The sequence below is a fragment of the Geotrypetes seraphini genome, chromosome 1, assembly GCF_902459505.1.
Source record: "Geotrypetes seraphini chromosome 1, aGeoSer1.1, whole genome shotgun sequence".
In the NCBI taxonomy this organism is placed as follows: Eukaryota; Metazoa; Chordata; class Amphibia; order Gymnophiona; family Dermophiidae; genus Geotrypetes; species Geotrypetes seraphini.
In genome coordinates, this window is record NC_047084.1 from 125,736,580 (window position 1) to 125,749,680 (window position 13,101).

General features: G+C 42.9%; 1 protein-coding gene across 2 annotated transcripts in view; it reads left to right on the plus strand.

Annotated features, from left to right (window-relative positions):
- Nucleotides 1-13,101, plus strand: part of METTL14 (methyltransferase like 14) — a 140,050-nt gene that overhangs the window by 80,942 nt on the left and 46,007 nt on the right. For both annotated transcript variants that reach the window (XM_033937984.1, XM_033937994.1), the window contains 2 exons: nucleotides 12,311-12,401; nucleotides 12,814-12,955. In XM_033937984.1, the coding sequence (XP_033793875.1) occupies nucleotides 12,311-12,401; nucleotides 12,814-12,955 (233 nt within the window). The remainder of the gene's footprint in view (nucleotides 1-12,310; nucleotides 12,402-12,813; nucleotides 12,956-13,101) is intronic.

The window sequence follows — 13,101 nt, forward strand, 5'->3', positions numbered from 1 at the left end:
GGGCAGAGTACGGTACTGGGGTTCAAGAAAGGATTAGACAAATTCCTACTGGAAAAGAGGATAGAGGGGTATAGATAGATTACTGCACAGGTCCTGGACCTGCTGGGCCACCGCGTGAGCGGACTGCTGGGCACGATGGACCTAGGGTCTGACCCAGCAGAGGCATTTCTTATGTTCTTATGTTCAGTCATTGTACTTGATTGCTTGGTACCTCCTGGGATGACCTCAGCAGTTGCTGATCTTCTGATCCTATCAGAATCATGTTAGATAACATCTAGAAAACCGTCTACACAGCACTGCTACCAACAGAAGTGGACACAGTTTTCATTGTGGTATACTCTTCATCATCAAGATGCTTCATCCCTCTCCCTGCCTTCACTGTTGCATTACCTTCTCCATTTATCCAATTCAGGTCTTACAACCACTTCAGTGAGAGTTCACCTTAGGGCTATCAGTGCTTTCCATGTCTCAGTCAATAATAATTCTCTGACTGCTCATCCTCTTCTTTCCAGGTTTATGAAAGGACTTTTTAAAATCAAACCACCTCCAGTGGTTTGGGTTCTTTCTGTTGTTCTCACCAGACTGATGAAACCTCCATTTGAGCCAATGCTTTCTGCTCATCTTAAATATCTCACTTGAAAGTGGTATTGTAAATTTCCATCACTTCTGCACTTCGGGTGAGTGAGCTTCAAGTGTTGGGTGTCGGACCCACCTTTTTAAGCTTTCCACCATGATAAGGTGGTTATCCGCTCCCATCCAAAATTCTTGCCAAAAGTTGTCACGGAATTTCATCTGAATCAATCAATTGTGCTTCCAGTTTTCTTTCCCAAGCCTTTTTTCTGACCCTGGAGAAACGGCTCATCATACTCTGGACCAGTGGTTTCAGACTCGCAGCCCGCCAGGTACTATTTTGAGGCCCTCGGTATGTTTATCATAATCAAAAAAGTAAAATAAAACAGTTTCTTGATCATATGTCTCTTTAGCTATAAATTACAATATTATTATTAAGACTTAGCCAAAAGTTAAGATTTATAGAGTTTTACCTCATGCAAAATTGTCATTTCTTTAATAAGTCATTAACTATTTTTTTCTGAGGCCCTCCAAGTACCTACAAATCCAAAATGTGGCCCTGCAAAGGGTTTGAGTTTGAGACCACAGCTCTGGACTGTAAATGAACCTTGGAGTCTTACTTACAATGAACGAAGTCACATTAGAACATCTCAATTGTTCATTTCCTTTGATCCTAATATTTTGTGCCGACCTATAACCAAGAGAACTAATTCCTCATGATTAGTAGTATGTATTGCCTTCTGCTATGCTCAGGCTGGGCTGCAGCTCGGGGGGGTCGTGTAACAGCACATAAGGCCCGAGCTGTAGCAGCTTCAATGTTCCACTTCCATAGATTAAATCTGCAAAGCAACTGCTTGGTCCTGAGTTCACATCTCACTACTGTCTGGAATCTTTTTCCAGATGGGATGGTCACGTCGGCCAAGTAGTATTAAAAAATTTATTCTCTTAATGGCCACTCCCTCCATTCCATTGCAGTAAGCTAGGGAGTCCCACATGTGAGAATATGCTGCCAGCTTGTCCTAGGAAAAAGCAGTTACTTACTGCGTAACAGGTGTTATCCGGGATTCTCACAACCCACCCACCTCCCCTGGTTGGCTTCTTAGCTTGCTTACAAAACTGAGGTATCATGAGCTTGCGTTGGGTGGGAAGGCATTCACACGTGCGTGGTGTGGGCAGTCACGAAGTTTCTTAAAACTTAGTGACAGTACACTTTTTAATACTTTACTTACCGGGGGTCCATGGATGATGTCACCTACATGTAAGAATATCTGCCTGCTGTCCCGGATAACCCCTGTTAAGGTAAGTAACTGTGCTTTTTGAAGTGATATTGAGTGCTGGTATGATGTATAGGTTGAAGAGCAGTGGTGATAATAAAGCGCTTTGAGGTACGCCATATTTGAGTGGTTTGGGATGTGACATGATACTACTACTATTAATTATTTCTGTAGCGCTACCAGAAGTACGCAGTGCTGTACAGAGTCACAAAGAAGACAGTCTCTGCTCAAACGAGCTTACAATCTAAACAGACAAGACAGACATACAGGATGTCATGGATCTGCTGGCAGGGTTGGAGGGCGTTGTGGATTGAAGGTTATATAAAAAAGGTAGGTTTTCAGTCTGTTTTTAAACAAGGTAAGGGAAGGGGCTTGGTGGACAAACTCTGGTAATTTATTCCAGGCATAGGAGGCAGCTAGATGAAAGGAAAGAAGTCTGAAATTGGCAGTGGAGGAGAGGGGTACAGCTAAGAGCAGCTTATATGAGGAACAGAATTCTCTGGAAGGTGTATAGGGAGAGAGAAGAGATATTGAGGGGCAGCAAAATGAACATACTTGTAGGTCAGCAATAGGAGCTTGAACTATATGTGATGGTGGATAGGGAGCCAGTGAAGTGATTTACGGAGAGGGTGACATGAGTATTGCCAGGTTGGTAGAAGATGAGTCGTGCAGCAGAGTTTTATGGGAGACCATTTAGAAGTAGATTGCAGTAATGAGGTTACGAGAGTGTGGACAAGGGTCCAGGTAGTGTGCTCAGAGAGGAAGGAGTGAATTTTGGTGGTGATGTACAGATAGAAGTGACAGGCCTTAGCAATTTGTTGAATATGCGTAGAAAATGAGAGGTCAGAATCAAAGTCGATGCCAAGGTTGTGAGCAGAGGAGACGAACAATGACAGTATGATAGTTCTTAGCAGTAAGCTCTGCGATCAAAATTTTTTTAGGAAGGAGGAGAACCAGTGTATTGCCATGGCCCAGATACTCATGTCGGCTAGTCTGGAGATGAGAAGAGTGTGGTCGATGGTACCGAAGGTAGCATTGATGCATATTCTCCTATATCAAGGAATTTCCATCAGTCATTGATAATGTCTAATAAGCTGTTTCAATACTGTGGAATTTCCTGAATCCTGATTGGTAGATTGACAGAGCTTCTTGTTTATTTATAAAATCATGTACATGAATACAGGATGTCCGGTGCAGTACTCGGAGAGACCCCCCCAGGAAAGAGACTTGGGAGGACTGGTAGACAAGTCAATGAAGCCGCCATGCAATGTGCGGCGGCGGCAAAAAGGGCAAACAGAATGCTAGGAATGATTAAGAAGGGAATCGCAAACAGATCGGAGAAGGTTATCATGCAGCTATCGGGCCATGGTACGCCCCCACCTGGAATACTGTGTCCAGCACTGGTCGCCGTATATGAAGAAGGACATAGTACTACTCAAAAGGGTCCAGAGAAGAGCGAGTAAAATGGTTAAAGAGCTGGAGGAGTTGCCATACAGTGAGAGATTAGAGAAACTGGGCCTCTTCTCCCTTGAAAAGAAGAGACTGAGAGGGGACTTGATCAAAACATTCAAGATAATGAAGGGAATAGACTTAGTAGATAAAGACAGGTTGTTCACCTGCTCCAAGGCAGAGAGAATGGGAGGGCACTCTCTAAAGTTAAAAGAGAATAGATTCCATACAAACGTAAGGAAGTTATTCTTCACCCAGAGAGTTGTAGAAATCTGGAACGCTCTTCCAGAGGCTGTTGTAGGAGAAAACACCCTCCAGGGATTCAAGACAAAGTTAAACAAGTTCCTGCTGAACCAGGACGTACGCAGGTAAGGCTAGACTCAGAGCACTGATCTTTGACCTAAGGGCTGCCGCGGAAGCCACTTGTCTGACCCAGCAGAGGCAATTCTTATGTTCTAATGAAAGATTTGAGACTGGTCTGAAGTTGCTTGGTTGATCAGGGTCTGCGTTCAGTTTCTTTAGGATAGGTTGGACCATGACCATTTTCAGGCCACAGATACTTCTCCGGATGTTAGAGATTCATTGATTAGAGGAAGAATTGACTGAAGGAAGGCTTCTTTAACTGATATCAGTAGATTTGCTGGGCAGGGTTCTAAGGTTGAGCCTGATGAGTCTATTGCTTTGTTCAGGTCCGCATGAGAGATTGTTTTAAAGTGATAGAGGCTGTCAGCTCCTGAATTAGTGCCCAATGGTGCAACGGCAGGAGCAATTTGTAATGAATTGACAGTCAAGTCTAAGTTAGAGAGGATTTTTTAAATATTTTTTCATGGAAAAAGGTGGACAAAGCTTCACTATCTAGTTCTGTTTGTAGAGATTGACCATTCCCTTGTGACACAGTGAAGAAATTGTTTGTTAGTTCAAAGAGACTACTGGATCTATTTGGGGCTTTTAGTAGTAGATTTGAGTAACAGTCCTGTTTTCCTTATAGTCATCTAGTAGGTTTTTCCAAAGGAGAAGCCTAAATCTATTAGTGTTCTCGTAAAGTCTTGTGGTGCTCCTGTGACTGCAGGATAGTTTTGAAAATTAAAATCTCCTAAGACTATATGTTTGTGGGATACCACTTGCTTCGAGAGAGTTCATTGGCTAATGGGGTGCATGGTTCATTTATTTGTTACCTTGGAAGCACAGGAAGTTGCTGGCTACCCTAGAAGGAGGAAACTATTTTTATTAGTTTGGGATGCTTATTTGAACACACTGAACCTTAGAGGCCATAGTTTAATTTTGAATAGTTTATAAGAGCAGCTGACTCTGATTTTGTCACGACTGGTGGTGTTTTATTATGTTTGGGATATGGATGGGGAGGATTCGGTTGATAGATAGCTTGGGGGTTATAAGAATCAAGATCCTCCAAGGAACTTGAAGGTATTGTTAAGAGGGAGTGGTTATCTCTGTTTGGTATGTTGGTACATAAAAATAGCCTTACTGGGTCAGACCAATGATCTATTAAGCCCAGTAGCCTGTTCTCACGGTGGCCAATCCAGGTCACTAGTACCTGGCCAAAACCCAAGATGTAGCAATATTCCATGCTATCAATCCAAAACAAACAGTGGCTTCCCTCATGTCTTTTTCAATAACAGACTATGGACTTTTCCTCCAGGAACTTGTCCAAACTTTTCTTAAAACCAACTACGCTATCTGCTCTTACCACATCCTAAACTAAACTAACTAAACTAAACCTTAAGGCCCGGATTCTGTATAGGACGTCAATCCTGGGCATCCTATACAGAATCGGGCCTATACCCGCCCAAAGTTAACCCAATTCTGTAACCGACGTCCATGTTGCAGACACCGGTTACAGAATCGGGTTTAATGTGCCCAACAGCCCTCCCAAAGATCGCCGACAGGAGGATGCCCAACTCTTCCTGCCGGACCCCCCAACGCCCCCCCTAAGATCACCGGCAGGAGGGTGCCCAACCCCTCCTGCTGGACCCCTCCCCAGGGAACACCACCACCCCGGAACCCCCCCTTGACCTTACCAGCAAATTGTACCAGACGGCTCCTTGCCTGTCCGGCCAGCAGGCCCACCTCTGTCCAAATGAGGAGGGCCCGCCCCTACCCTGCCCAACCCAAGGATCCTAGAGTCTAATTGGCCCAAGCGCCTAAGCGGGAGGGGCCATAGGTGCTTGGACCAATCAGGTCCTAGGATCCTGTGGGTTGGGCAGGGTAGGAGCGGGCCTGCCTCATTTGAACGGAGGCGAGCCTGCTGGCCGGACGTGCGAAGAGCTGTCAGGTCCAACTTGCTGATAAGGTGAAGGGGGGTTCCAGGATGGTGGTGTCCGCTGGGGGGGGTCCGGCAGGAGGGGTTGGGCACCCTCTTGCCAGCGATCTTATGGGGGAGCCTTTGGGGGGGTCGGCAGGAAAGGTTGGGCACCCTCCTGCCGGTGATCTTAGGGGGGAGCCGTTGGGTGGGTCGGCAGGAGGGGTTGGGTACCCTCCTGCTGCGATTGTCGGGAGGGTCATTGGGGGGTCGGCAGGAGGGGTTGGGCACCCTCCTGCCGGTGATCTTAGGGGGGAGCCATTGGGGGAGTCGGCAGGAGGGGTTGGGTACCCTCCTGCTGCGATTGTCGGGAGGGTCATTGGGGGGTTGGCAGGAGGGGTTGGGCACCCTCCTGCCGCAATCGCTGGGGGGGGAAAACTTTTGCAGCCGCTGTACTAATCACGGCAAGGAGATCCTTGCCACGATTGGGTACAGCGGCCGCGTCTACTTACCATGTAGGCCAGCATTTTGCTAGCCTACATTGTAAGCATCTCCCGTTCTGCTAGGGAGACGCGTAGGGCCGCCTAGGTTCGCTTAAGGCTACCGCCTAGCTTAGGTGGCTTGTGGGCCTCTCTAGGCTTCCTGGAGGCGCCTTCAATATAGGTGGCCTGCCTGGGGAGCTTTTTTTTTTTTTTTTAGAAAAAGTGCCTCACGATTGGCTGATTAGACAGCTGTAGGACGCTTACAGCTGCCTACAATGGGGAGCACTTTGCAGAATCAGGGCCTAAGTTTATATACCGCATCCTCTCCATAATTATAGAGCTTGGCACGGTTTATAAGACTTTAATAAAAGAAGGAGTAGCATAGAGGGGTTGGATGTTGAGTCCAGGGAGGAAGAGAACATTACAATTTTGTGAAGAGCCTAGTTTTCAGGTGCTTACGGAATAATTGGAAGGAGCCCAAATTCCGTAGATTCCTCTGGCAACGTAGATTCCTCTGGCAACGTATTCCAGAGCTTAACTATTCTTTGAGTGAAAAAAAATTTCCTCCTCTTAGTTTTAAAAGTATTTCCCTTTAACTTCATCGAGTGTCCCCTAGTCTTTGTAATTTTTGACGGAGTGAAAAATCGATCCACTTGAACCCATTTTACTCCACTCAGGATTTTGTAGACTTCAATCATATCTCCCCTGAGCTGTCTCTCTTTTCCAAGCTGAAGAGCCCTAACTATTTTAGTCTTTCCTCCTTCGAGAGGAGTTCCATCCCCTTTACCATCTTGGTCGCTCTTCTTTGAACCTTTTCTAGCGCCGCTATATCTTTCTTGAGATAAGGAGACCAGAATTGAACGCAATACTCCAGATGAGGTCGCACCATGGAGCGATACAGGGGCATTATAACATTCTTAGTCTTGTTAGCCATCCCTTTTTTAATAATTCCTAGCATCCTGTTTGCTTTTTTGGCTACCGCCGCACATTGAGTGGAAAGTTTCATCATATTGTCTACAATGATACCCAGATCCTTTTCTTGGGCGCTAATCCCCAAGGTGGACCCTAGCATCTGGTAACTGTGATTCATGTTATTCTTCCCAATGTGCAGTGTTCTCCCCAGAAATTTTTTCCAGCGGGGTGGCACGAAAAAGTAGCCGGGTGGGGCGGGATGGGGAAATTTGGTGATGCAAATTTGGTGCTATGCAAATTACCCCTCCCTGCTTACGGTGAAAGTGTAGGGCAGGGAAGAGGACTGGCGCGCAGCTTCAATGCTGGTGGTGCAATGAGCGGGGCTGCTTGCAGATCTGCGGATGCAAGATGATAGCCGGGTGCTCAGCTAAATTTGCTGGGCGGAGAGCCCGCTAAAACACACTAGGGAGAACACTGTTGTGCATCATTTTGTATTTGTCCACATTAAATTTCATCTGCCAATCTTCCAATTTCCTAAGGTCTGCCTGCAATTTTTCACAATCCGCATGCAATTTAACAACTTTGAACAGTTTAGTGTCAACTGCAAATTTAATCACCTCACTCGTCATTCCAATTTCCAGATCATTTATAAATAAGTTAAATAGTACTAGTCCCAGTACAGACCCCTGTGGCACTCCACTGTTTACTCTCCTCCATTGAGAAAAATGAACATTGTTCCCTACCCTCTGTTTTCTATCTGATAACCAGTTCCTAATCCACAGCTAAACTTTGCCACCTATCCCATGACTCTTTAATTTTCTCAGGAACCTCTTATGAGGAACTTTATCAAAAGCTTTCTGAAAATCTAGATATATTATATCAACCGGCTCACCTTTATCCACATGTTTATTCACACCTTCAAAGAAGTTAAGCAAATTTGTGAGGCAAGATCTCCCTCGGCTGAACCCATGCTGACTCCGTCTCATTAAATCATTTTTGTCTATGTGTTCCACAATTTTATGTTTTATAATTGTTTCTACCATTTTGCCCGGCACTGAAGTGAGGCTTACCGGTCTGTAATTTCCTGGATCTCCCCTTGGGCCCCTTTAAAAATCAGCGTAACATTGGCCACCCTCCAATCTTCAGGTAGTACAGATAATTTTAGCGACAGGTTACAGATCACTAACAGCAAGTCAGCAATTTCATGTTTGAGTTCTTTTAGTACCCTGGGATGTAAAGAGTAAGGGGATGAGTTTGGCATTGTATTAGATGAGGTTAGGGAAGGAGGGAGGAAGAAAATGTAAAAACTTTTGATGACTTGTTAATCATTTGGCAGGGAGAGGGGGGGTCATATCTTCTTTTTTTGTAATATCAGTCATATTATTATGTGGTTTGTGTACCTTCCTTTGTCATCAGTAGAAATAAAAAACACAAAAACACCAAAGATTTCAACTAATGGCAATAAATGAGTTCCCAATTCTGTGTAAAAAAGCAAAAGAATACAAAAACCCTATGTCAAGGAATACCAGTTCACAAAAAGTAGGGATGGATTACAGGCACCAACAAAAATAAAAAAGGACATGCTAGAGGTTAAAACTAAAAATATTTTATTGTAAGTACAAAAAATGTAAATACCAACCCATCCCATACAATTTATTGTTACCCCGCCAATTTCAACAAGGATTCATTGCGGTTTACAATAAGATTCTCAGATGTACATTGTAGTTACAGTAGGAGACCTAAACTATAATTGAATGATCTGGAGAATTACAGAGAGGTGCTGGAGGGAATGGTGCTGGGGATTAACAACAGCACATAACTTTAAAAAAGGAGACTATGATAACACGAGGAGAATAGTAAAAAAAAAGAAATTTAAAGGAGCAGCTGCAAAGGTCAAAAATTTACATCAGGCATGGATGTTATTCAAAAATACTGTCCTAGAAGCCCAGACTAGATATATTGCACGTATTAAAAAAAAGGAGAAAGGAAGACTGGCATGATTAACAAGTGAAGTGAAGGAAGCTATTAGAGCTAAAAGAGAAGAAGGAGCTGAATGAAAATAATTGTAAACAGCACAAGGAATGTCAAGTCAAATGCAAGGCGTTAATAAGGAAGGCAAAGAGAGACCTTGAAAAAAAGATTGCGCTGGAAGCAAAAACACACAGTAAAAAACTTTTTATTAGGTATATTAAAAGCAAGAAGAAACTTCCCTGTTCTCTGTTTTAAAAGCGTTTCCATTAATTTACTTACCACAGAAGTCGGATATGCTGACCTGTAGTTCCCTACTGCTTCCTTCCACTTTTGTGGAGAGGAACCACATCCACCCTTCTCCAGTCCTCCAGTACCACTCCCGATTCTAGAGAAGTATAGAAAAGGTCAGCCAGTGAGACTGCCAGAACTTCCCAAAGTTCTTTCAGTACCCTTGGATGGACACCATCTGGTTCTATTGCTTTTGTCCACCTTCAGTTGAGCTTGCTCCTCACGAACACAATTCTCTGAAAATCGATCAGGGTCTACAACAACTCTGTCACTATTTGCATTTGTCTTTTGAGGTCCTGCTTCTGGCGCTTCAGATGTAAACACAGAAGAGAAATATTTAAGCAGTTGAGTCTTAACAAATATTCTACATATTTCTCCCCTTCACCTTTGAGTTTCACAAAGCCACTTTTGCACTTCTTCTATCTCTAATATACCTAAAAAATGTCTTGTCCCCCTGTTTTATCATATTGGCTATTTTTTCTTCCATTTGTATCTTTGCTTTTCTGACTATTCGACCAGCTTCTCTTTTAATTTTTCAAGTTTATTGTGTATTTGATTAATTGCTTACTCAAATTTCTAAGCAATGGACATATCTTTAAAATGACAAATAATACAAGGGATAGCAAAAACAAATAGACACTAAGCAAACATAATAAATGAATGATATTTTAGCCTGTCTTCCTTTTCTTGCGATCTTTTATACTTTATGAACTAACCTCTTTTTCCTTACCTTTTTAGCTACTGCTTTTGAGAACCAAAGCTGCCTTCTTTTCCTCTTACTTTTACTTCTTTTTCCTTACAAAATGCTCCTTTCAGTTTTGCCCACTGCTTTCCTACTTTTCCAGATGTTCCTATCCAGACAGCAATTCCTTGAAATAATCCTCCATCTGAAAAAGTTAGTCTTTTTTTTAGTCTAGAACTTTTACTTTTGAATGAGCCCTCTCTACACCTCAAGTTTCAAGTTTATTTAATTTCTTTGATTACTTCGCATAGTCCAAATCCAATGCGATTTACATAAGTTCAAAAATTAAATAAAATATTAAAAACTGACAAACATAACATTCAATACTAATACCATAATACAGGGGTGTCCAATGTCAGTCCTCGAGGGCCGCAATCCAGTCGGGTTTTCAGGATTTCCCCAATGAATATGCATGAGATCTATTAGCATACAATGAAAGCAGTGCATGCAAATAGACCTCATGTATATTCATTGGGGAAATCCTGAAAATCCGACTGGACTGCGGCCCTCGAGGACCGACATTGGACACCCCTGCCATAATACATGTAAGGGGGGAGGCGGTTGACATCGATTGATATAAATACAATTCTAAAAAAAAAATAAAACCAGGGGAGGGTCCAGACACAAAAGGTTGGGGAACAGGTACCCACTTAATTCTATTAGATCATCTTCCTAAAGCTATTATAGGTTAGAGCAAATCTATTGGAAAGCATCCTTGAATAGCCAGCTCTTTAGGAGACTTTTAAACTGGATACCAGATGATTTATTTATTTATTTATTTATTCAAGTTTCTATACCGTTCTCCCAAGGGAGCTCAGAACGGTTTATATTAATTTATTCAGGTACTCACCCTACTGTAACATCAGAAACACTTTTCTGGTTTGGAAGCACTAACTGATACGATACAGGGGGTGATATGATACAATTAAATATTTGAAAGGTATTAATATAGGACTAAATCTTTTCCAGAGAAGGGAAATTGGTAAAACTAGAGGACATACGAGGTTGAGGGGTGATAGACTTAAGAGTGATCTTAGGAAATTCTTTTTCAAGGAGAGGGTGGTGGATGCCTGGAGTGCCCTCCCAAGGGAGGTAGTAGAGAGGAAAACTGTGATGGAATTCCAAAAAGTATGGGTTAAACACAGAGACTCGCTAATTATAATATAAATGAGCAAACTTTCACAGTCCAAATCCAGCAGAGGAGATGGTATGGATAGGCTGGAGTGAGCTTCAATGGTACCTCTAATAGTTGGAACCTAAGGTCAGTAACAGGCAGACTTCTAAGGTCTATGGCCCAGAAATAAGAAAGAAAAAAGACATAAGAACCTAAGAATAGCCTTCCTGGGTCAGACCAGTGGTCTATCTAGCCCAGTATCCTGTGTTCACAGAGGCCAATCCAAGTCACAAGTACCTTTTCCAAAAGCAGGCAAGTCAGTGTACAATGTTGGAAGCCAATGAGCTGCTTCAAAATTGGCATACTATGGTCCCGCTGAGAAGCACCTGTAATCAATATTACTGCAGAATTCACCAAAACTACTGCAAGATAAAGCATATTACAGTAGTCTAACCTACCCAATATCAACACTTGCACCACAGTATGAAAATCGTGTGGCAGTAACATTGGCTTTAACTTACACTAGATATGCAGTTGTGAATAGTTTTCAGAATTTGATATGTCATTGTTAATAATGGGAAATTAAAGACGGGACCGGGTGGACTTTTATGGTTTATGGCTCAGAAATATTAAAGAAAAAAGGCAATTTAACCATGAATGTAATGTTTGTGACTATTAGGCAGGCTGGATGACTGTTCAGTCTTTCTTGCTGTCATTTGCTATGTTACAATGAAGAAGCATGCAATGGAGATGGGGCTTGCAAATGAATATTCATGTTTAATATCTTTCAAACCAGACTGGCTAAGGGTATTTCAGGGACATCTGTTGGGCATTTATGTCAATTTCCAGCTTAAGAGAGCCCTTAAGGCAGTATTGAGCCTCTCCATTCAGGACCCTAACTTTTCTAAATGTAGGCTCCTAAAACTGAGGCACCTAATTTGAAGCCTAATTATAGGCATCTAAATCTATCAGTTTTCAACTTTGTCCTCTTGACCTTGTGCCTCCCCCAGCCTCATATCCATTCAAGGACTTGGAGAGGGAACATGTCTCCCCTGCTTGTGTGGGCCTCCAAGCGGTTTGTTGTGTGAGAGAGGGTCCATAATCATCTTCTCCCCTGCCCCATGTGAACGTGTGTATTGGGGGAGACGAGCGGGCTCCCCTCGCATGCTATTTCTTTTTGATTGCATATGTGGTTGGTTTTTCTTAGCCTTGATATTTCTACTTTTTTGTTTTTATTTTCTTAACCTTTAGGATTAGCAGACAGGTTTGAGGAGTACCCAAAGCTGCGGGAACTTATCAGGCTGAAAGATGAGCTGATTTGTAAATCGAACACTCCCCCGATGTAAGTACTGACCGACTTTGACCTTGCCTCCTGCTCTGAAGAATCTTGGACAGAATCCAGCTGTTTGCCTTGTAGGGGGCTCACTGGGGATATATATGGCTTCTATATTTCACAGAGTGGTATTTGGTTGGTGGAATTTTTTTTTTTTAAATAGCTGCTTATATTACCACTGATGTTCACTGTCAGGAGTAGGTGTTTCTCGCTAGCTAGCGTGTTAAGGAGTTGACAGCTGACCTGCCTCTGTCTCTTAAGCAGGAGCTTGTGTAGTGCATGTCTCGCTAGTGAGCTGTCAACTTCTTGTATGCTGGCAGGAGCTGATGAATTGTGTCCTCATTAGACCCGGGACTGGCATGTTGAGGTCCCCCTTAATAATAAACAGACAGCTCACCACCTCCTTTTGTGGAATCTGCAGGTATTTACAGGCAGATCTAGAAACGTTTGATGTCCGAGAGTTGAAAAACACATTTGATGTTATTCTCCTGGAGCCGCCATTGGAAGAATATTACCGGGAGACAGGAATCACAGCCAGCGAGAAGTGTTGGACCTGGAATGATGTAAGGCTTGTTTTTGTATTATTAAACTGCTTATGATACCAAAGGATCTTAAAGTGGTTTATAATATTATAAAAACCTCCAAACAACCATAATAAAAAATCTTGCAAATAGTTTAAACAAATCTTAACTCAAAAATACATTTCCAC